At 34.8% G+C, this 25,858-nt stretch overlaps 1 protein-coding gene across 1 annotated transcript in view; it reads right to left on the bottom strand.

Annotated features, from left to right (window-relative positions):
• Positions 1-25,858, bottom strand: part of LOC141503000 (adhesion G-protein coupled receptor V1-like) — a 178,664-nt gene that overhangs the window by 130,107 nt on the left and 22,699 nt on the right. The window contains exon 2 of the mRNA XM_074208063.1: positions 10,060-10,238. Coding sequence (XP_074064164.1) covers positions 10,060-10,238 — 179 coding nt within the window. The remainder of the gene's footprint in view (positions 1-10,059; positions 10,239-25,858) is intronic.

The raw sequence follows: 25,858 nt of genomic DNA, 5'->3' as shown, positions 1-25,858 counted from the left end.
TTTACAAGATAAAAGGCACAATCTTTGAAGGACTATCTAATGCTAGCAAGAAATGCTCATGAGAGCCACATCGCTCTTATCTTTTGATGAATTAAAACCCTTTCCATACTAACTTAAGATATAATGTTCCAGCAGAGAGATCCTTTGAGTCCATTTGGCTGAGTGACAGTAAAGCAATAACAATCTATATCATGTCTTTTTTTTTTCTTTTCAAAGGGAAAAAAATAAAAATATATTCAAGTTTAGGTGCTCTTGGGGCCATTCTCTCTCTCCTTATACAAGGTTTCAATTTCAGTTTTAAAATCCACTAAGATATTGATAATTTTTACTTTGATCACATCTTCATTTAAGAGGCTGCTATTATACAGTAGGGGACTGACTAGTGTCACAAAGAACTGGGTTCAAATCCTGCCTTGGATATAAAATAGCTGTATAACCCATTAATCTCTGAGTCTTTATACAAAATTTTTGGAGCAGTTATCAATATACATTGATAGACAATGTTGCTTGTACCCAAGAACATACAATACTAATAAGATCATAGGATCTGTCCCCTGCCCCCCCCCGAAATCCAATTAGAAGGGAAGTAAAGTTTTCTTCTTATCAGCTACTTAAGTATTTAATAAATACAGTGACATTTTTTGGTCAGCACAAAATGAGAAGAACCAGTGGAAGGACTCTTGAATACTGAGCAGATGCTCAATGGAGAAGATATAGAAAGCCATGGATAAGAATTTCTCAGAATGAGAATAGAATATTAGGTGCAGAACTGTTAGGATTTTACAGATAAGGAAACTGAGGTGCAAGGAGGTAAAGAAATTTGCTTAGGGTCACACAGCTAGAAGGCATCCATGTAGGACTTTAAATATAAGTCTTCCTGACTCCTAATCTAGAGTTTCATCCTGCATTCAACTCATTCTCAAGATAGGATTCATAGAGATTTATGCCACAGGAGGGAGCACCCATATGGGCGAAAATAGATTCATGAAAATATTGAAGTCGGTTCCTCTAAGTTAATGTTTTGTTCTACCTTTCCCAATTAAAATTTGACATTCCATTAAATTGAAGTTCAAGGGGTGGCTGGGTGGCGCAGTGGATATAGCACTGGCCCTGGAGTCAGGAGTACCTGGGTTCAAATCCGGTCTCAGACACTTAATAATTACCTAGTTGTGTGGCCTTGGGCAAGCCACTTAACCCCATTTGCCTTGCCAAAAATCTAAAAAAACAAACAAACAAATAAATAAATAAATTTGAGTTCAAGAAAATACTGCATTTCTTACCAAATTAATAAGAAAATCAAGAAGCCATTTATTAGACATTTATTATGCACAAGACATTATGTATACTACGTCTTCCATGAAGATTTGCATAAAATCCAAAGTAATCTTTCTCTTCTCCCAATTATTGTAGCATGCACAGGCTATACATACAACCCAGCACATAACTATATACTCATTCTTAGGATGTTTCCTGTCATCCGAGACACACTCTAGAGGGAGATCTTCACTATATTTTTTATTAATACTTACTTTATTTATAACTTAATCTTTTTTTATACCCACACCAAACACTTCAGGCATTCCTCTCCTACTATATAAACCTCCTTAATCCATCACCCCACCTGAACATAATGCACAAAATCTTTGCAGAAGCGTGGAGTGAGGCAGACTTTCTTGGCTTTCATCCTAGGCTTAGAGCACTTTTCATTTTCTGATTAGCTATTGAGTGGGCACCAGATCTTGAAGACAGGATATCTGATATTTAGCAATGTATTCATTAGAACCAACTGTCAACTCAAGAATATGTTTGAAGACTGTGCTATGATAGAATGCTGTCTATAAAAAAACAATGCAAAATGGTATTTGAATGATATATTTCAGCATTTTGAAGGGATTGCCCTAATTAGCCTGTTTAGAAAGGTAATTGTGAGGTATTTGTAAAATCCCCATACTAGGTATATGGCATGCTTTCCTAGCACAATGTACTTTGCACTTATCAGGTGCTCAAAAACTAGCTGTCATTTAACTGACTACATAAAAATGAAGTGAATATAATTCAGAGACCAGATGGATGATTGATGTCAGATTGATTTTATGCTATACCTCCTCATACAAGTTCTAGTTATACTTTTCTCCTTGATATTCCCATTTGTATTCTAGCACCTAGTACAGTGCCCTGTAAATTATATATAACATTACAATTACGAGAAATTTTTGTGCCTGAAGCAAGTAGTTAAGAGGAGGATAGGCAGGGCTAGGGAAAGATCTTAGATCTTGCTACGCAAAGCTCCATTTAACCTTTCTATATATTAGTTTCCTCATATGCAAAATATGGGGAATGGACTAGATGATCTCTTTTCCAGATCTAATCTATGACTCTATGATCTAAATGTATTAAAAATGAAAATGCTGCAACTGGAGAAAACATGCAGGAATTTAGAATTTCAGCTAGGGAGAGAGATAGTTAAAAAAAAAAGGCCCTAATGAACCTGTTTATTTTCCAAACAAAACAAGAGGAGATGAGAGTTACTTATTTTGCTAAGGTTATTTAACTTATTTTTCAATGAATATTATTTTCTTATGAAACTAGGGAGCCAAAGTAGATGGTTCAGAAATTCAGACTGAAATGAATACTGACAATTTTACTGCTTAAGTAAATGTAAATTTTATCACTTTCTGCAGAGGAAGCTATAAACAATAACAAAAAAGCAATAATTGAATTCATGATTTTAAAAGAACACTGATTTTAAGTCAGAGAACTCAAGTTAATATTACAGCCCTGTTTTTTAATATCCTAGCCCTGAATTAGTCACTTACCTGTATTAACCTTTAATGGACCTTTAAAAGTAAAGACATTGGATAAGATGACCTCTAAGATCCTTTCTCATTCTCAAGCTATCATTCAATAATCCTGGGAAATAAGGATATTACTGCTGAAATGAAATTAAGTGAGTAGTCAATATAAACAAGAATATATTTTCCCCAAATCACCATGCAATACTTTTATCTTGGGTTATACCTAACTTTATTACACATCTGTTGCTCTGAATAATTTGACAAGGTTGTTAACACCCATTAGTTAGGAAATGACATCACTAACACTTATATTTTATCATAAACATAATAAGTACAAGCAGACTAGTAATACCTCTCAGAATCCTGCAAAGTGTTTATCCATTTAGAATCTATTATGACAAAACTGCTCACTAAAAGAGAAATTATTACCACTGGGTAGCCACTGCAGGTAGGCTGCTATTTCACAATGACTACAAGTCCTGGAATGACCCTGTTTATAGAAATGGTAGGTTTTTCAAACCTTGGGGTTTGAATTTTTATTTAGGGAGATGTTTCAAATGCAATTGTTCAATAGATATGCTAGATTTAAATCTATATGAATGTCTGTTTTAGGTTTGTTTTTTCTCCCCACAAGGCAATGGGGTTAAGTGGCTTGCCCAAGGCCACACAGCTAGGCAATTAATAAGTGTCTGAGGTCAAATTTGAACTCAGGTCCTTCTGACTCCAGGGTTGGTGCTCTATCCACTGTGCCACCTAGTTGCCCCTATATGAATGTCTTAATTGACACCCCAATATTAGAACTAGAGTTTGACAGAAGGATAGAATCTGCTCCTTTAGCCTGTATACAAGTCAGACAGTTTCTTTTAAAAAATTATTCATGTTTTAATTTATGAAATAGAACAAGCATTTCCATAATAGAATAAAAATGACTGCACATAAAAATGCAAATCTATTATGTAAACTGTAACTATCATATAATTCTTTTTTTTTTCAAATCCCTCCCCACCCAGATGACTACCATTAGACACAAATAGGTAGGGGTGTGTGTGTGGGGGGGGTATTTAAAGTCATTCTATACCCACTTCTATTTATTAGTTTTTTCCTCTGGATACAGGTATGTTTGTTCATAAACTTTATTTTTTGTTTTTTGCAAGGTAATGGGGTTAAGTGACTTGCCCAAGGTCACACAGTTAGGTTAATGAGGCCAAATTGAACTCAGGTCCTCTTGACTGCAGGGCTGAGTCTCTATCCACTGTGCTACTAGCTTACTCCCTCCATAGATCTTTGTAATTAATTTGAGTATTTATAATAGGCAAAATGACTTAATCACTCAAAATTGTTCACAAAACTTTACTGCTACTATATACAGTAGGATTTATACCAGAAATGCAAGGATGGTTTGATATAAAGAAAACTAACATTTCCTAATATTAACATAATTGATCATATCAAAAATAAAAGTTTTTAAAATACAGGATTATATAATAGATGTAGAAAACATGTTTGATACAGTACAACATCCATTTCTATTAAAAAAAAAAACTTGAAAGTATAGTTATAAATGATTTTTCCCTTAATTTGATAAAAAAAATATTTATGTAAAACCATCAGAGAGCATTATTTGTAAGAAGGATAAGTTAGAAACCTCTCAGGAAAATCAGGGGTGAAACAAGGATATCAACTGTCACTATTATTCTTCATCTTAGCAATTGCAATAAGGGAAGAAATAGAAGAAATCATAAGGAATGAAGCAATAAAACTATTTCTTTTTTGCAGTTGAAATGATGTTTTGCTTGAAAAATCCCAAGGACACAACTATAAAGTTAATTCAAACAACAATTTCAGCAACACAGAAGGATATAAAGTAAACCCACATAAATTATCAGCATTCTTATATATCACAGTCTTATTTTCATGGGAATATCTTAAGTATGCCCTCCCTGGAAGTAGGGGGGGGGGGAAAGTTAATTGACCTGTAATGTCTGGCCTCTTTTGTTCATTTAATTCTATGACATCAAAATTTTGCAAAAGTGATTATAATGTGGGGCGGCTAGGTGGCGCAGTGGATGATGCACCGGCCCTGGAGTCAGGAGTACCTGGGTTCAAATCCAGTCTCAGACACTTAGTAATTACCTAGCTGTGTGGCCTTGGGCAAGCCAATTAACCCCATCTGCCTTGCAAAAACCTAACCCCCCCCAAAAAAACCCCAAACCAAAAGTGATTATAATATATTTGGCACTTCAGCAATTATATTTTCACCCTAGCTTAAGCTCTTCTGCTAAAAACATGAGCTATATATTTAAGAGTAAGATATTTTTAATAAATAAAATCTTTCTTTACAAAAAGAATCTAATTATATTTTTTATTCTTTGCTTTTTTTCAAAAAAAGATTTTTAGTATCCTCTAGAAACATGATTTAATCCAAATAATATTATCATTTATTCATACTCACTAAGTGGCTGGAGAATACATTCCTGAGTTTAAATACCAGCCAAGGAGTCTATGAATGCTTCCCTCTTCTCCTTTCTACCTTTTCCCTCTCTTCTCCCCACACTAAAAAAGAAAAATCCCTTTCTTTTAGGTACTATTGTCTGCTTATTTTTTATATGTATGAAAATGAAAGAGGGTTACTTTTTAAGGTTTGGCTTGGCAGCTCAGAAACTTAGAGTGCTTGTTTCATTAGAAAAAAGGGATTGCAGTATCAATATAGGGAATTACCTGCTGAGAAAACTACCTCTATAATGAGAGCTAAGATCATTCCTATATATAATTTATGGTCCTAAACAGTTACCTAGAGCATTAAGAAATTAGCCCAGGGTCACAAAGCCAGTATGTGTCTGTGGTAGGGCTTGAACCAGAATCTCCTGGCTCTAAAATCAGCTCTCTATCCACATTATGGATTCTCTCTCAACAGGGCAGAAATCATTTCATCCTGGATTCCTCCAAAATAAAGTAACAGAAGCCCCACCTGGCAGATCTAGTTTTTCCTATTTGGCTTGCCTCCTTCCAGTCCCTCTCCTCTTTACTTTATCCTCCATTCAGCTCCCAAAATGATTTCTCCAACTCCACCGTGGACCACATGGTGGCAGAATGTTTTAGAGGAAAGATACTGGATTTGGAAAGACAGTTCTTGGGTTATAATTAGTTGTGAGACTTGGGTCAGTCACTTGCCCTCTGTGGGACTAAGTTTCCTCATCTGTAAAATGAAGAGATGATCCCAAAAGATAATGTCAATTACTCTATCCCCTGTTCGAGAATTTTCAATGGCTCCCTATTGCTTCTAGGATAAAAATATAGATTCCTCATAGCACTAGAAGCTTTTCACAATCTGGCATGAGCCTATCTTCTTAGACTTACTACCCCTCAAGAATTCTTTATTCCAACTTAACATCTAACTTCCAGAACTTAGTATTTCATTTCCTGCCATCTATGCATGAGATGAACCCAATGCCTAGAATTTTCTCCTTCTTCACTTCTACTTCTTTCAAACTTCAGTTTCTTCCAAGGTCCAACTCAGGTGCTTCTCTTAGAAGACTTTGTTGATCTTCCTACTTGCTAGAGTTTCATTCCTCTCCTCAGTCAGGGTATATTTATATGTAATTGTTCACAAGTTTTATCCTTTTGTGATAAAATGTTATCTCCTTATGGACAGAGACCATTTTTCTTTTTCATTGTAACAAAATAAATTTTAAAAAAGTAAAACAAAGGTAATGTCAATATATGGTTTTCTAAGTCAATATGTGACCAGGTATCACTATGAATGGTTTCATGGCTCCCTGTTTTTATTTGACTTTGATATCTCAGGTCTAATCCAACCTCCTCATTACACAGATAAGGAAACTGAGGCCTAGAAGGGTACAGTGACTTTTCCAAATAACTCATGGTAACAGAGGCAGCCTTTGAATTCAAGTCCTAATTCTAAATGTACTAGACTATATATATATCAAAACTGCCATATTTATAACAGAAGAAAATTTTAGACCCCAACCCTAAAGATTATCTTTTCCAAACTGCCGAATTTATAGAGGAGAAAACCAGGGATTTAAAAGCTTAAATTACTAGTCCAAAGTCACATAACTCATTAGAATTTCCTGCTTCTTAAGCCAGTATTATTTCTACCATTCCATACATCTATGTATATATTTTTACTGGAGCAAGATACTTGTATTTTTGTATTTAGGTTAAGTAGCAAAGAGACAGAGGATGTGGTGGAGGGGAAAGAATGTCTGTCTAGCACAGAACTTAGAAGCCTGCCATCTACAGATAGAGGGAAGACCCTCTTGAACCCAAGGAAGCAGAGGGAACATACTCTAGATCACTTTTGGAGTGAGAGGTGTGCTTGTAAATGTTTAATAACTGATTCTGAGGCAGAGTGGGAGGGGAGGAATGTACTCAAGAAACATTTTCAAGTTGATTTTTCATTATTAACACTTTCTTAAGTCTAGACAATCAAGAAACAAGCCCTGATTTATAGCTTTTGCAAGTTTCCAAGGGGGTAAATGCCCAACTGAAAATTTAACAATCCATTAGTATGAGCACACCAAAATTAAAAAACCTCTAAATTTTCCATTGTGGGTAAAAATCCTAATGGTCCTATCCCAGCTATGTCTCTGGTGCTTACGTAAAACAATCACCACCTAACATTTTCTGGACTACATATACTATTCAGTCTGTTCCCAAAATTCTCAAAGAAATTTTAAGCAATAAAGCTTTGAAATAGCATACAATCATAACTTGAATTTATGCAGTGCTTTTAATATGAACTTTTTCACACCTTTTAACTGATGTTATTCTCATGATAACCCAGTGGTTAAAAGTTTTGATTTTGAAGGGCTTCTTTGTGAGTGGAGTTTAACAAAGCTATAATTAAGAAGATCCAGGATCTTGAAAAAATACTCTTGAAAGTAGAGTTGTCATGGCTAAGCCAAAGGTGTGATAATCTATTCAGACATATTTAACTTGGTGGCAGATTCAAAGTTTCTACAGTTTAGGTTACTTCTGGAGTATTCTGTTCAGTTCTGCAGATAGGAAAGAACACAGAAAAGTCCTGAGTGCCTAGTGAGAGGTATCCAAGATGTTTAAATGGTTGGAGAGAGCAAGCAAGACACACGAAAAAGCCAAAGGAACTAAGGGCTTTATAGCCTGGAGAAACAACATCTTTGGGGCAAGACGATATAGTTCCCTTTGAGGTAGCACAATAAGATGCAATTAAAATTGTCCTCTGAATCTAAAGTGGAAAATATGCAAAGGTGATTTAAACTTGATGTTAGGAAAAACTTCCCATCAGAGCTTTCCAAAAATGGAATGGAAGGTCTCAGGAGGCACAAGTGTGTTTTCTTCCCCTAGAGATCTTCAAGTAGAAACCAAGTGACAATAGTAATGATGCACAGAAAGGATTCTTGGACTGGGGCAGTTTGAACTAGATGACTCCCAAGGTCCTTGGTAACTTGGAAATTCAGTGATGCAGGGATAATGTCTTATATATGTAATCTCTCTCCTTCTCTCTCTGTTTCTCTGTGTCTCATGTGTCTCATATACTGAAATAATCTGTCAGTGATAGATTACTTCTATATACAAAGAAAGTCTCTTTATATAATTACTATAGAAATATTATTAGAATATAGTCTATATCTCTCTAAGCAATTAATGTGTACTGCATTCAATCCTCAACTTTCATGGGAGTAATGTTCCTGAAAAATGATATCAAGTCAAAAATGTGAAAATTGATACATACATTGAACATATTGGAAATAGAAGTTCCCACAACCAACAAAAACCATAATCTTTCCCCAGAGATTGCTGAAAACATATTTTCCTGCATATAATTCTTTGTAACAAAATATTTAATTCTATCAATATGCACAGTAACCACGAAATAATCCATGAAATGCAGGACACAAAATAAAATTGGTAACATGCAAAAGATTTTTGCTCTCAAATATTCCCAAAATTCTGTGACCTTTTATGTAATATCTCAATAAAAATTGATTTCAGACAATACTTACTTTTCTTAACAAATGAAATCTATATCACAAATACAATTTGGGGGGGGGGTATAATTTTAACCTAAAGCTTGAGTTTTAAAAGCAAACAATGAAAATATGCAATGAATGAATAGGTACCTCTTTTTATCAGTAGATTAAAAAAGACTTGTAAAATACCTAGTGAAAATCCTGTGAAACCTATGAAACTCCACAAATTTGTGTACATTATTTCCTCTACTACCCACAGCTGCAAATGGGTGTAGTTGTCAACACAAAAAATGAAAATGAGGCTATTAATAAAATAACACGAATATTTGAAATCACAGAAGTTAAACATGGGAATGTTGAGGATTGTGTGAGTATATTCCACTACATATTATTTATATTACATATGTAGTATATTTAATATATCCTATTACATATATCAGTATGTTTATAATAGTACATGATATATATATATATATATATATATATATATACAATATGTAATGTATATGTGTATTGTATATAAAAGTATATATTATTACAAAATATTTTACTTCTGTATTTTTGGATATAATGGATACAAATCTATCTATATATAGTAGACATGTACTGAGCATGCATATACACATAAATACACATATCACACACACACACACATATATATATATATATATACACACACATACACTGAACACAATGGATGTGTGTGTGGCTATACATAGATACATGCATATCTATCTATCTATCTATCTATCTATCTATCTATCTATCTATCTATCTATCAGGTATATGTTAAATAGAACCAGTCCTTTGCCCAAACAGTAGCCCATTTTTATCTTTTATAACCTCATGTATTTTCTCCTTGCTTTTTCTCTCTATCCTCCTAAACCCTTCACAGTCCCTCCTGGTTAGTGTCTACACTGGTATCCTACTTAAAGTCTGTCCTTCCTTCCCAAAGTATTTTCTTGTCTTTTGGGAACAAAAACTTTTTATCCCAAGCATCTCAATCCAGGTAATTGCCTTTGCTCTCCTCCATCTGATAAATATTTACACTAAGGTGGTTGTAACTGACTTTGATATTCCTATCCCATCGGGGAACTCAGGGAGGCAATATTTTAACAAAAGAATGACTCTCCAAATAACAAAATTTACCAAACAGTGGCAAGTAGGCAAGTATTGCTTTGAGGCAGGAAGGACAGGGCAAATCCCATCATTGAGGCAACAATCAAGCCATGAATGGAGGAAGCATCCCTGTCCATCCCCATAAACCATTCAATACAGTTAGAAGTACTTACAGGTCACCATGGATGAGACCGTAGATCTGGGATATGCTCTGGTGATAGATTCCTCGCAGGACAATTAAGAGTAAAATCACCACAAAAGCTGGAAGCCCCCAACTCAGAATGAAAAACAGGAGATAGCGTCGCTCTGTGTGCTCATCGTTCATTACCAGGACGTACCAGAAGTTCACAGACTAGAGAGGGAAACAGAAAATACATTGACTTTTTACTGACATGGAGCACAGCACTGCCAGATTTCACTGCAAATAACAACCTACTAGAGAAAGAGGGGACAGTGTGAATACCCAATTACATTTTAACATGCATGTCATGGTTATTTGATTAATTGAATTATCTTTGATAAACCTTCATCCATCTTTTATGTATTTTGCTAGTGGCTGAAGCAAAGCTGTAAAAAGAAAAGGTCTGGAAAAAAAGTTCAGAAAGGGACACAAACACAATGATTTTGTTAAGACTTTTAAATTTAATAAAACCCAGAAGTTCATGGATTCATATGTAATCCTCTTCTTTCCATCCTTTGAATACTGAAATTTTCATGTTTGTTGGTTACTTAAGTTCATAATAACAAAGAAAATTTAAATTAAAAAAGACAGTATCCATCCGTTCTCTAAAAATATCCTGTCCTCCATGGGCTCATTTTATGTACCTCTGTAATATTCTTTTCTTTTAAAAATTGATATATTTTATATTATTTTTTCAATTACATGCTATGGTTGTTTTTCAATATTCATCCATTTGCCTATTTATTAAGTTCCACTTTTTTCTACCACCCTCCCTCCCCTCAGCAGTAAACAGTCTGGTAACATTGTATATGTATATTTATGTTTAACATATTTATACATTAGTTATTTTGTGTAAGAGGAATCAGAATTGAGGGGGGAAAAAAAGAAAACCATGAGATACCTCTCTAATAGTCTAAGGGCTTTATGGGACTCATAACAAATGCAAAGAAAGTCTAGGGTCAGAGGCATAAAGAAGATATCCCAACACACTCTGCCTTGTAACTCTCCAAAGGGCTTATAATGTATAGACATATATTGAACTAATAGTCAATCCTGTGTGTATTAAATGTTTAAAAAATACTTCTAACTGTTCTTCTAAGACTTAAATTGTGCAAAAGCTCAGTCAGATGTTATAAAATATCAAAGGTTTGCTAAACCATTATTCCTGAACCCATCTGAAGCATCAGTTGAAGTGAATTAAACTGTGTTGAACTGAATCAAGAAAGAGCTCCTCATCCCCATTCCCTAAGGTTTCAAGCTACTTTCTGGAGATTTCATCTTTCCTTTAAAATTACCCTTAATGTTCACTTTAACTTGATTTTTCCTATATAAAAATGTAAGGATTTTTAATTTTTATATAGGTGTTTCAGTAGGTTTACCTTTTCAGAATGTCTTCTCCAAAGTATAAAGAGCTGTGACAGAGCAGAAACTTGGTCCATAGGATCAGCTTGGTATGGGATTAGGTATAACCAGTCTGAGTGAAGCATTGGGTAGAGCTCAGATATTTCTTTATTCTTTCCAATCATTTTTGAGGGGTGGTAAAGGGAGGAATTAGGGGAAAGATAAACAATGATTTGCCCTAGTCTCTACCAGAAGCCAGCAAACTAGCAGCCTGGATCAAATATGGACTGCTGCCTATTTGTACAGGTCCTGTTAAGATTGCTTTTTATATTTTAAAATAAAATTTTATTGTATTTAAAATGCAAAAACTATTCTAAGTTTGAGAGCCGTACAAGAGCAGTGAGCATTCCAGATTTGGTCCTCAGAATTGCAGTTTGCCAACCCTTGCTCTACATACTCTCCTAACAATGTCACTGGTCCATTCAGTAAGAATACCCAATTTTATATAATACATTAAATTTTACAAAGTAATTTTTTTCATAGCATCTCTGTAAGGAAAATAGTGCCAATATTATCTCTACTTAGCAGACGGCAAAACTGAAGTTTGGATTGCTCATCACTTAGTAAGGATAAGTATCAGGTTTTCTCTTAGATATAGGGAAAAAAGAATCTGTTTAAACAAATCTTTATCCATGCTAACATGCAAATGGCTGTGTCTTCCTGCCTTCCACCCAAATATTCCTTGGGTCTCTTGATTATTAACTTAAATGATCAGAACCTCCTCCCTCCTCCTGTTGCTAGGGGTGATATTGTGCCCTCCACATGGCTTCATTCTGGCTACTTCTGCTCTATCCTAAGCATTGATCTTGTGATCTAAGTTTCTGCTCTGTCCTAGCCCTTCACATCTTTTAGAAGATAGCTTGAAAAAAGGCAATAGCCAACTGAAACACTTAATTAAATTTGACCACTTGTAAAATGAATTTAATTGATTATGCACTTATTATATGTCTATTATATTATGAACCTTCTGTTAGGTGCTAGGGATTCAAAAAGCAAAATTTAAACATTTCTTGCCTCAAGGAACTCTCCTTCAAGGGGAAAATAGATAAGTAAATACTATGAGTGGAATGAGCTCTGACTCTGGAGTAAGAGAACCTGAGTTCAAATTCCACCTCTCATGCTTGCTCTCCTTGTGATTTAAGGCAAGTGGCTTAATCTCCATAAACATCAGCTTCTCCATTTGTAAATAACCTTAGCAAGATAAGCAATTCTCACCTCTTGTTTTATTTTTAAAATAAATAAGCTCATCAGGGCATAGAAGGTCTCACTTTTTACTATTATGCATTTCTTCCTGTCCCCTCTATCTGACCTCAGAAGTCTTATCTTGGTAATGGAAAAGGAATAATCATTACAGTCACTACAAAGAACTGATTTTAAGTGACACAATCATAGGGATACAAGAAGTCTAAGAGATGAGGGAGTTCAGTGATCAGCTCAGCCTTTTCACATATGAGAAACCTGGCAACAGAGAAGCAATACTATAATAATCCATTATTATGAAAATTTACAAATAGAAAAAGTTACCATAATGTTTTAAGACTTGTAAATGGAGTTGCATGTTATTCATCACAATAGCAACTGCATATATATATATATATATATATATATATATATAATCCATTTTTCTCTCCACATATTTTGTTGGCTTTAATAAAGAAAAAAATGACAATACTTACTACGCATCTGTATTCGCAGGAGTCCCTACAGGGTCCAACAGATTGAGTACCACTGATTTAATCCAATTTCTCAAATATATAGATGAGGAAATAAAGTTTTTTAGAAGTCATGATTTACCCATGTTTACAGAGATAATGGTTCAGGCAGAACAAAACCTAAATCTCCTGAATCTCCTTCAATTCAAAGCCCTTTCATTCTATCATTCTGGCTCAAACCCCTTTGCTATAAAGTACAGTAATTAAGTCCACATAGCTTATGTATCAGATTAATTTTTCAATGATCTATATTTCATTATAATTCTAAAATCTCTTCATATCAATTCATCCTCATCGATTACAATTTATTCCTCACATGATTAAAAGATAAAACTTTGGCAGAGAGTTTGGAGAAGGGATCATTATCAGCCACCATTAACACCATGATATAAGCCAAATCCTGAGATTCTTTATTAAATGCCAGTGGTGTTAAAGATGTCATGAGTAAAGATGCAAAGTAAAGTGAGCAGAACCAGGAGAACACTGAACACAGCAACAGCAAAACTGTATAATAAAGAGTTTTGAATGACTTCACTATTCTCAGTACAAGTTTTGAAGACAATCCCAAAAGACAAATAATGAAACATACCATCCGCCTCCAGAGAAAGAACTGATTCTATCTATCCACAGACTGAGGTATGCTATTTTTCAATTTTTTTCTTTTTTCTTTCTAGATTTCTAGTATAAAATGACTAATATGTAAATATTTAACTTGATTGGACATATATAACCCATATGTGATTGATTGCTTACAGTTCTTAGTGAGGCAGAAGAAAAAGAAGAGGGAAGGGTAGAATTCAGAACTCAAAAACAAAAAAAAAACCCAAAAAGACAAATGTCAAAAAAAATTGTTTTAATGCAATTTGGGGCAATGAAAATATATATTAAATAATCAAAAAACAAAAGTTTAAAAAATAAAATAAATGGCTTTCAGGATACAAAAAGAACACAAAAAACTCAGGCCAAGTTTTCACATTCTAGGTGGGGCAGGAAAATACAAGTAAACATACACACACACACACACACACACACACACACACACACACACACACTTTAGCCTTTAAAGAAGCTAAGTGGGAGCAGCTAGGTAGTGCAGTGGATAGAGCACCAGGCCTGTAGTCAGGAAGACCTGAGTTCAAATCCAGCCTCAGAAACCTAATAATTACCTAGCCATGTGACTTTGAGCAAGTCACCTAACCCCATGGTCCTGCAAAAAAACAAAAAGAAGCTAAGTATTTTATGAGGAAGAGGTAAGGAAGGAATGTATTCCAGGCATAGATGATGACGATCTTGTCTTATATTCTTTTTTGGGGGGGTGGCAAGGCAATGGGGTCAAGTGACTTATCCAAGGTCACACAGCTAAGTATTAAGTGGCTGAGGCTGAATTTGAACTCAGGTCCTCCTGACTACAGGGTTCTACTGCACCATCTAACTGCCCCTTTGAGAACCTTCGTTCAAGGAGGTGATACCATGACAAACACATGAACTGGCCTTGAGTGAGGGGGTGCTGTGCTGGGTCACCAGTCTCACTTTCTCCTCTGGATCCCTTTTATTTTGTTTCTTCTTTCATAACATGATTAATATGCAAACATGATTAATATGATTGCATAGGAATAACATATCAGATTGCTTGCTGTCTTGGGGAGGGGAAAAGATAAGAGGGAGGAAGAAAAAATTTTGGAACTCAAAATCTTATAAAAGTGAATGTTAAGGGGCAGCTAGGTGGCGTAGTGGATAAAGCACTGGCCCTGGAGTCAGGAGTACCTGGGTTCAAATCCGATCTCAAGACATTTAATAATTACCTAGCTGTGTGGCCTTGGGCAAGCCACTTAACCCTGTTTGCTTTGCAAAAAAAAAAAAGTGAATGTTGAAAATTATCTTTATATTTTAATTGGAAAAATAAAACATTATTAAATGGAAGAAAAAAAGGATGTATTTCATTAAGACTAAGGTGTCGGGGGTAGCTAGGTGGTGCAGTGGATAGAGCACCAGCCCTGGAGTCAGGAGTACCTGAGTTCAAATCTGGCTTCAGACATTTAATAATTACCTAACTGTGTGGCCTTGGGCAAGACACTTAGCCCCATTGCCTTGAAAAAAAAAAACCTAAAAAAAAAGACTTAAGGTGTGAGCTAAAAGTAATATGTAATTAACAATTCTAGAAATTTCTGAAATGTCAAGATAGACCAGAACACATCTTTAACAGCTAGTGTGTAACTAACATTCAATAGTGTGAGCACTACCAAGTTAATCTTACAATCATAAATTTGGAACTGGAAGAGACTCACCTAGTGCAACTTTCTTACAGATGACAACAACCACAATCTTGAAGATAGTAAGTAGCAAAACTGGAATTCAACTTAGAGCTCTTCCCACTGAATGCCTCCTTTCTCTCATTTTTACAAATTATGTAATTAAAGCCCAAAGGAAAAAAATGATTTTCTCAAGGTAACACAGCAAGTTTGAATTTCAATCCAAGTTCCATGACTGAAACACAGTGTTCTTCTAATATATTATCATGTCTCCATGGAAAGTATGTTTTAAATAAGTTAGAGATTTCCAAATAAATTTATTATATTTAATTATATATCATTGAGGACATTTATTATATAATTTATTGTATTTCATTATATAATTTGTCATTATGGTTATGTAAATAGAACCCATATTCCTCTAGTATTTTATGATATAGAAAGCACTTTCTACACAACCATCCCAAAAGGTAGGAAGATTTATAGTGAGGTCTTTTGGTTTCTTTTAATTTTTTAAGTACATTTTTGATTATATTGGATTAAGAGGTTCCTGGTAGTGAATTTCCCACCAGCAAAGATGAGTACTGCCTCTACAACATATAGTTTTATATCAGCAATCTGGAGAATGGAAGAGAAGTGATTTGGTGAAGGCCTCATAGCCAGCATGTCTCAGAGGGAAGACTTGAACTCAGGTCTTTCTCACTGAGGACAGGCCTATGATTCAAAAATTATAATTCCTATTTTACATAACAGAAAAATCCCTCAGAAAGAATACATTATTTCCCCATGGGTCACTTAGATAAGCCTCATGGACAGGCTCAGAACTGAAAACTTCTGTTTCTCAGCACATTATTTTTTTCTTACCTCATGAAGCCTCATTCCACTGTCTATTTACATCTTACCTACAGGTATCACTTATGTATGATTGAGTTTCATTATGAAACAAAACATAATTGGCATTAACTTATTTTCATTGAAATTTCCATCTTTCATTGTTAGAAAATTCATCGAAACTGCCTACTGATTATATCCAGAGTATTCACATTTTGGGTCTCTGTCTCTTCACTTGCCTAATCTGTGAGAAATCAAGTCTCCCTGACCCAAACCAACTGTTGCTGAAGCCCAGCCATAGGAGGCGGAAGACAACTAAAACAGCCCTCTCCCAAACCTCCACTAATTTAATTCAGGATCAGCAAAGGTTTTTAAGAGCAACAGGCTGGTAATTACTCTGATTAAAATGACCCACATAAGAAATATTGGACTCTTAAAGCCTCAAAAAAAATTAGAAAACTGTTATATTCATGCAAAAACAAAACAAAACTGAAGAAAGAGGTACTTCACTGAAAGGAAAGAAAACAAGAGCAAGGTCACGCATTAATATGTCCAAGTCTCATCTGAGCTGAATGAGTAAGATCAGTTCCAGTCAAAAACATAATTTCTAGTATCAATCCTCTCTAAACTTGGTGATATAAATAAGTTTAGGAGTTCCACTGATATTATTTATAATTAACTATTAAAGCATGGCCTGCAATTAACTATTTTAAAGCATGGCCTGCAAATGACCTGCAAAACCTAAACATTTTCATAACCAAAATAAGCATTTATTACTTCTCAAAAAATTTTCCCCTACAGATTACTAAGCACATTGCATATGTGAGCATGTATGCATATATCTGTATAAACTAGCGAAGTCTGATTTAATAGGAAATAGGGTTGTGGCAATGTTCATGGCCTACAAGAAACCACTTAAAGGAATATATAATAGTATGGATTTTCCTATAAGAATACACGAATATTAGAGATCAAAACAAATGTTAAAAGGAGCATATAGTTGTCAGCATAGCTTTTGGAGAATTAAATATATTTACATGTATTCAGAGTATAATGGTGTATACTTGTCCATACTTGAATTAATTTGTATCACTTGGGTTTTCCCCTGTTCAATCAAGTCCTTATATAATTATAATATATATAATTATATAAGGTGTCATTAGCCTCTGTAATACTTTTCCCCCTTTAGGAGGGGTTTACACACAGTAAATTAAAAAAAATTCCACAAGGAGGAAAAATCCTAAAAAGGAATTTTGAATTTTATTATATTTATACTTCAAGTAAAATAAAAGCATCCTACGAACATTCTTGCTTACAGTTATCTATATAATTTTCAAATAGAATTTCCATTAAATAAATGCTCCTCTGGGGTGAACATGTCCCCAGAGAATAAATAATATCCCTATGTTCAACTTGCTATTCCATATATCTTTTGCTTACTGACAGTGGGACATCTATATGGAAATCCAAACACTTGATGTGTCTCATGACCATCCCCTTCTAGCCAATCCCACAGTCAGCTATTCTAGTTCTGGCTCTTGTCACCTAGCCTAGACTACTGCAGGAGTCTATTCATTGGTATCCCTGCCCTGTTATATTTTGTTCACAAGAGTTAAACTGATATTCCTAAAGTACATCTAACCATGTTATTCTCTGGCTTAAGAAGTCCCAGTAGGATGACCCATATGAATAAGAATATTTAGAGCTGCTTTTGTATTTAAATTGCTTCTTTTTGACTGTTTGCACTATTTTTCTCCTTTATATTTGAGAATTCTGGAATTTGGCTGTGATAGTCCTTGGAGTTTATATCCTGGAGTCTCTTTCTAGAGAAGTTCTGTATATTCTTTAGAGGGTTATTTTGTCTTTTTGATATAGAATATTTGAACAGTTTTCCATGATAATTTCCTGAAAGATATTTTCCAGGTTCTTTTTTTTTATTTAGACTCTCTGAAGACTAATAATTCATAAATTATCTCTCCTGGATCTATTTTCCAGATCATTTGTTTTCTTGCCAAATGATATTTTACATTTTCTTCATTTTTTTCAAACTTTTGACTTCGTTGATAGAAACTTGATATCTCATAGATACATTGGTTTTTATTTGTCCAATTCTGATTTTTAGGGTTTTTTTCTGTTAGTTTGTGTATTTTCTTTTCTAGATGGTTAATTTTAGTTTTTGCTAACTTGCATTCCTTCTCCAATTGGCCAATTTTATTTTTTTGAAGAGTTACATTCTTTTTCTAGTTTGTTGTTCCTACTTTTTAATCAATTGACTTCTTTGGTCAATTTTTCACAATTTTCCTACATGGCTCATACCTTTTTTCAATTTTTCTGCTTACTCTCTTTTTTGGTCTTTAAATTCTTTTTTTTTTTAAGCTCTTCCATGAGGTTTGGGATTTGTGTGCAATTCACATATTCATTTGCAACTATCCATGTAGGTAATTTACCACTGCTTTTTTGTTCTGAGGTGGCATTTTTATCATCTCTATCTACATAGTTTTCTATGCTTGGTGCATTTTGGGGGTGGTTTTCCCCTCATTTTGATCATTTGAGCTCTGCTCCTGGGATATAGGGAGTATAGACCCAAGCTTTTTGTACTGGGGCTGGCTTATCACTGGCCAAGATGTTGCGCATGTATACCAGGAGTTGTCAATGCAGAGGTTATTTTCCTCCTTTATGTCCAGGCTTTGCCTATGCAGTAGCTTGTTCCCAACCAATACAATAATATTGTAATTTCTATAAGAGTGACTTGACCTGCTTATGAGCAATTATAGTTCATTATTTAAAGTATTTTGTAATGATGTTCAATTAGTCCTATATGTTTTGCCATTTAAACTCCCAAGTATTTTGACTGTAGTTATTTTAAATTAATACAATCTTTCTATTTCTTTCTGCCAAATCATATACAAATACTGATAATTTATATGGGCTTATTCTGCAACTTTGTTAAAAAAGTTAACTGTCCTGATTAGCTTTTTAGTTGACTTTATAGGATTTCTTAAGAGAATAATCTTATCATTTTCTAAGAAAAGCATCTTATTTTACCAAATATGATAGTTTTACTTTCACATTGTCTATGCTTATTCCCTTAATTTTTTTCTTACCTTATTGCCACAGCTGACATTTCTAGTTCAATTCTGAATAGCAATGGTGATAATGGGTATCTTTTCTTTACCTCTTATTTTACTGGAAAAGCTTCTAGTTTATCCCCATTATAAATAATGCTGGCTCTTGGTTTTTTAGATAGATACTACTTGTCATTTTAAGAAAACACCATATACCTTTAGATTTTCTGGGTTTTTAAGGATGCAATATTTTGTCAAAAAAACTTTTTCTGCATTTTTCTACTGAAATAATTGTACGATTTTTGATGTTATTAATATGAAAAATTATGCTTGTAGTTTTCCTAATATTGAACCAACCCTGAATTCTTGGAATAATTCTGGTCTAGTTATTATGTATTATTTTTTATGATATATTGCTGTAATCTCCTTGCTAATATATTATTTAAAATTTCTTTGCACCAAAATACATTAAGAAAGTGATCAATATTCATCAAGAAAAGTGATAAATTTTCTGTTTTGCCTCTCCCTGGATAAGGTATCAAGATCACATCTGTATCATGAAAGCAATCTATTAGGACTCCTTACTTACTTTTTCAGTTTCTATAGTATTGGAATTAATTATGTAAATGTTTGGTTGAATTCCCTTATATAAATCCATCTGATCCTGGATTGTTTTTTCCCCTGCCATTTCATGCACAAATTCTTTCTTTTTTTTAAAGGGTTGCTTTTTTTTTTTGCAAGGCAATGGGGTTAAGTGGCTTGCCCAAGGTCACATAGCTAGATAATTATTAAGTGTCTGAGGCCACATTTGAACTCAGGTCATCCTGACTCCAAAGCCAGTGCTCTACCCACTGAGCCACCTAGCCACCCCTCAAATTCTTTTTCTAATAATAGGGTTAATTAAATATTCTATTTCCTGTTCTGGTAATCTAGGGTAATTTATATTTTTGTAAATTGGGTAATTTATATTTTTGTAAATATACATTTATTTCCTTTAGATTGTCTTTATGACACAGAGTTAGGTAAAAAGTTTCTAATAATTGCTTTTGGTTGAATTTACCATTTCTCAGTTTTTGATACTAGAAATTTGTTGTCTTTTTTAAAAAAATAAACTAAGCTAATAGTATAACTTACTGGGGGTTTTTCCCCTTAAAATCTCCTAGTTTTATTGATTCAATAGATTTTCAAATTTTAATTCTGCTAATCTATTTGGTTTTTAGAATTTCTATTTTGGTGATTACTTGGGGTTTTTAATTTTGTTTTAATTTATTTTAGTTGCATGACTAATTTATTGATCCACTATTTCTCTCTTTTACTGATATCAGCATTTAGAGATATAAATTTCCTTCTAAGGACCACTTTGGCTGTATTCATAAATTTTGATATGCTGTCTCACTGTTACATAAGAGACTGTTTCATTTGTTGTCTGTATTCTCAGAACTCAGAACAGTCCCTAGACATAAAAAAGGCTTAGTAAATGTTTGTTTATTGATTAATTAATGACCATTAAAGAGAAAATTATCTAAGTCTGATAAATGAACTTCATTTGCCATGAGTAAGAAGGGGGACATTCCAAAATTAAGGCTTAGAATAGAGATCTAATATTTTTTTCTATTTTGGAGATTTTTTAGTAGACCAAGTCATATTTCTCAATTTCCATAAAACCAAGGGTCACCATTCCCTATGAGTTTGTAAGAATACTCACTGGTGAGAAAGACAGATAAATGATCTAACAGCTATTCATTAGTCTGAGCACTTTGTGGTGAGTAGTCAGAGAAAACAGCAATTGGGAAAATTCACATGTCAGGTACACTTGTGCACTGATCCCTTGGAAAAAGCCACTGAGCTGGTGGTCTGAAGCCAAAATTTATTCTATTCTCCCAAGTTAGAAAATTACCTACTGACAGGTTGATTTTCTATAGGGTATTGAAAGCAAGAGAATGAACCAGATGTTTTTCCAGTACACTTTAGCACATGAGGGCAGCTAAGATGGCACTGTGGATAGAGCACTAGCCTTGGGGATTAGGAGGATGAGAATTTGAATTCAGTCTCAGGCACTTGAAACTCACTAGCTGTGTGAACTTGGGAAAGTTACTTAACTTTGATTATGTTGCATCCAGAACCATCTCCAGGCATCCTGATTCATGTCTGGCCATTGGACCCAGATGGTTCTGGAGGAGAAAGTGAGGCTGGTGATTAGCATAGAACCACTTCATCTGATCTAATACATTTGCTTGTAATAACATCACCTCCCTGATGTCATGTCTTTGAGAAGGAAGGACAAACATCATCATCGCTTTAGCAAACATATTAGCACACACATTACATCCGTTTCTCTCCCCTCCCCCTCTCCCATCTACACACATTTTATTACATATATATATGCATATGTATGTATGTATATATGCACTTTTTGTCTAAGTGCACGTTGTGTTCTCCAACAGAATGAAAAGCTCTTTGAAGTCAGAAACTGTTGTATCCCAAGCATCTGACTTAGTGACTTCAAGTAAGTCAAAATCAACTCTATTGTAGTAACTTCACTCATCTATAACATGTGAATTGGATTCTGATAATTTCCAAGAACCCTTCCAGTTCTGACATTTCTTTGAATCTAGTACATTTTATAGATGGTGAGCAAATATTTCATCCTACAATGTCAACAAAAATACTAACCTACTTATGATTGATTCATTTCAGTTTGAACTTATTTTAGAAAGTAGCAAAAATGATTTGGAAAGAGAGCTTGTTCTCAGACAAAGAACCTAATCAATATACTTTTTTTTCTTACTAGTGATTTCAAGCTAATCACTTCTTTAAAGCCACTTATAATACCAGTGTTTACACAAAAAAAAATGATGAGGTAATAAAATTCCACTTGGATAAAAATGAAAGATTAATATTTATGCAGATTTCATGTTATATAACCAAAGAAAACTATGTAAATTTGAGAGATTTAGAGTCTCTACTTAATCAGTTACAAAGCATTTATTAAGTGTTTAATCTGTGCATCTCAGATAGAATTCCATCTTCCGCATGACATCTTTTCCTGATTCCTTTCAACTCTAGTGCCATCTCTTTGTTGATTAGTTCCAATTCACTTTGTATATAGCTTGTTTGTACATCATTATTTCCATGTGGTCTCCATCATTAGATTATACACTCCTGGAGGGCAAGGAATGTATTGTGTTTTTTCTGTATTCCAAGACTTTAGAACAGTTTCTGTCCCATAGTGGTTGCTTTGTAAATGTTTACTGGACTGGCTAACACAATGTTATATGCTGGAGATATGGAACAAAAAAGAAACAGCCCTTGCAAAGGGCTTACAATACTTTTGGGGAAATTAACATTTATCACATATATACTTTATGAGTATTTCTCTTTACAATAGTAAGACATTTTTCCCCCCAAATATTTTAACTAGGACTAGAAAAAGACTTCAAGAAATTTGTAAATTATTTAACCTAAAATATTTAATCAAATCAATCCCTCAAGCTCTATGAAACAAGGATCTTACGAAAACCTAAGAAATGAACATGCTCCCCCCCCATCTTATCTGAGCCCAAGGCAGAGTAAGAAGGTTCCTACAATTTTGAGTGAGGGTAATTACTGAACTAATTTGATTTTGTGTAAAAAGCTGACTTTTAGGAAATGATCTGATCTTTGTCATGATTAATCACTTTGGAGGTCATTTATCAATCACTCTTCTATTTGGTTTTGCTACTTTCTACATCTCCTCCATATTTTTGTGCTAATTCAAATAGCTGCTTTACATTATTCCAAAATCTGGTCTGCATAAAACTTGGGGCTTGTAATTCTCTTCTTAATATGTATCACAGCATATGGAAAAGGGAAAATATAACAAAAGTATACTGGACAAAGAAAAGGAATGATTAAAGATTAATAATATATTTTATTTGAATAGAAGATAACATAAAACATTTCTAAACTTTTTTTAGAAAATGAGTGATAACATGGCAATTCTGTTCTTTTGTGCATTTCCCTTTTAAAAATACTTTAACTTTAGGGATATGGCCTATATACATGGTATCCTATATTTGATCCACTATAGCATTAATCTAAGAGAACAACAACATTTATGTACAATAGAACCAGAAATGGTTCTCTCCAATAAAAACCAACTAGAAAGATAATAGAAATTCAATTTAATTCAACAAATATTTACTAAGTACTTTAACTCACCTACAATCCATGTTTCATATAATTGCCAAATGATTTTGCCATCTACTCAATATCTAGCTATCTGATTGATCTAGCAATATCTGTTTATTGTATTTGTTGTGGCCCCATAAGAATATGAGCTTCTTGAGGGGGCCGGAGCCAAGATGGTGACAAGAGAGGAACTCTCCTAGGTGCTCTCTCATAAAAACTATAAACTAAGGACTCTAACTAAACTTTCAAGAGACAGAACCCACAGAGGGTCCCAGGGAGGCAGTTCTCCTACTCAAGGTAACCTGGAAAAGAGCAGAAAGGCTCTACTACCTGGGGTCAGAGGGGGTGGCCTGCCAGAGGGGCTGCCTGACTTCAGTCTCCTGGAGGCAGCCCCAGGGACCTGGGAGCCACAGCTCACAGCAGTAGGGTAGAGTTTCCTGAGCTATGCCCCGGGGATCATAGAGCACAAATTGGGGGAACAGCAGGGGGACCTCTACCAGAGTGAGCACATGAAGCACAGCCCTCAGGGCACACTGCAAGCAGCCTTGGCCTCAGCAGGGCAGATCCAGGAACAGCAGCAGGCAGAGCCAGTAAGCAGGAGCCCCCAGGGCATGAGCCCATTGAACCTAGGGAGGGGAGTGAAGAGAGAGAGAGACTGCAGAGCTCTGTCCTCTGGCCCTGGAACAGGACTCTGGGGTTCTGAACACATTCAGATCCTGATCACAGTCTAGGCCCCCCCATAGAACAGCAGGGGCCCCCTCCACCTTGGCCTGTGGCAGAGTGGGGGCGCACATGGCCATTCACAGACCAGGAGGGAAGACAAAGCCTCATATACTGAGATCCTTGTGGGAGTGTCCCAAAAGCCCAGGAAGCATCCCCAAACCAGGCTAAGGCTGGGAAAATGAGCAAGTAGAGAAACAAGAGGAACACCATTGAGAAATATTTTGCAAATGAGCCCAAGAAGGAACAAATACTCAGTCTGAAGATAAAGAAGCACAAGCTCCTGCATCTAAAGACTCCAAGAAAAACAGAAATTGGGCTCAGGCTATGACAGAGCTCAAAAAAGACTTTGAAAATCAAATGAGGGAGTTAGAAGAAAAACTGGGAAAAGAAATGAGAGAAATGCAGAAAAAACATGAAAATGAAGTCAGTAGCTTATTTAAGGAAATCCAAAAAAATGCTGAAGAAAATAGCATGCTAAAAACCAGCTTAGGTCAAATGGATAAAACAGTTCAAAAAGTTATTGAGGAGAAGAGTGCTTTAAAAAGCAAAATTGGCCAGAGGGAAAAAAGAGATAAGAAAACTCTGAGGAAAACAAATCCTTCAGACAAAGAATAGAACTCAGGGAGACTGATGAATTTACGAGAAATCAGGAATCAATACTTCAAAACCAAAAAAAAAGAAAAATTAGGAGAAAATGTGAAACATCTCATTGAAAAACAACTGATATGGAAAACAGATTTAGGAAAGATAAGGAAAAGAGCCTTGACATCATTTTCAAAGAATTACTACAGGAAAATTGCGCTGATATCCTAGAAGCAGAGGGCAAAATAAAAATGGAGAGAATACACTGATCCCCCTGAGAAAGAGATCCCAAAAAAACCAACCCCTAGGAATATTATAGCCAAGTTCCAGAACTCCCAAATCAAAGAGAAAATATTACAAGCAGCCAGAAGGATACAATGCAAATATCGTGGAGCTGCAGTCCAATCAGGATCACACAGGACTTAGCAACAACTACATTAAAAGCACATAGGGCTTGAAATATAATATACCGAAAGGCAAAAGAGCTTAGAAGGCAACCGAGAATCAACTACCCAGCAAAACTGAATGTCTTCTTCCAGGGAAAAAGATGGACTTTCAATGAACCAGGGGAATTTCAAATGTTACTGTTGGAATGGCCAGAGCTGAACAGAAGGTTTGATCTTCAGATACAGGACTCAGGTGAAGCATAGAGATTAGAGGAGAAGGGGAAAATATGAGGGACTTAATGATTAATTGCATGTATTCCTGTATAGAAAAATGACGCTGATAATACTCATATGAACCTTCTCAGTTAATAGAGCAGGTAGAAGGAGATTTTATAGTTGAAGCACAGGAGAAAGTTGAATTTGAAGATAGAATATGGTGTAAAAATGGAGTCAATAGAAAAAAGGGAAATGTAATGGGAGTAAGAAAAAGGAGAGGGGGAGTAGGCCAAGATATTCAATATAATAAGATTTTTCTTTATTACAATGAGCTATTGCAATGATATGGAAGGAGAGAAGGCAAGGGGGAAAGAGGGAATCTTTGCTCTCATCAGAGGTGGCTATGAGAAGAATCAGCATATATACTCAATGGGGTATAGGCATCTGGAGTAAGAA

This window comes from Macrotis lagotis, chromosome X (assembly GCF_037893015.1).
Source record: "Macrotis lagotis isolate mMagLag1 chromosome X, bilby.v1.9.chrom.fasta, whole genome shotgun sequence".
In the NCBI taxonomy this organism is placed as follows: Eukaryota; Metazoa; Chordata; class Mammalia; order Peramelemorphia; family Peramelidae; genus Macrotis; species Macrotis lagotis.
This window is presented reverse-complemented; position numbering and strand designations above follow the sequence as displayed.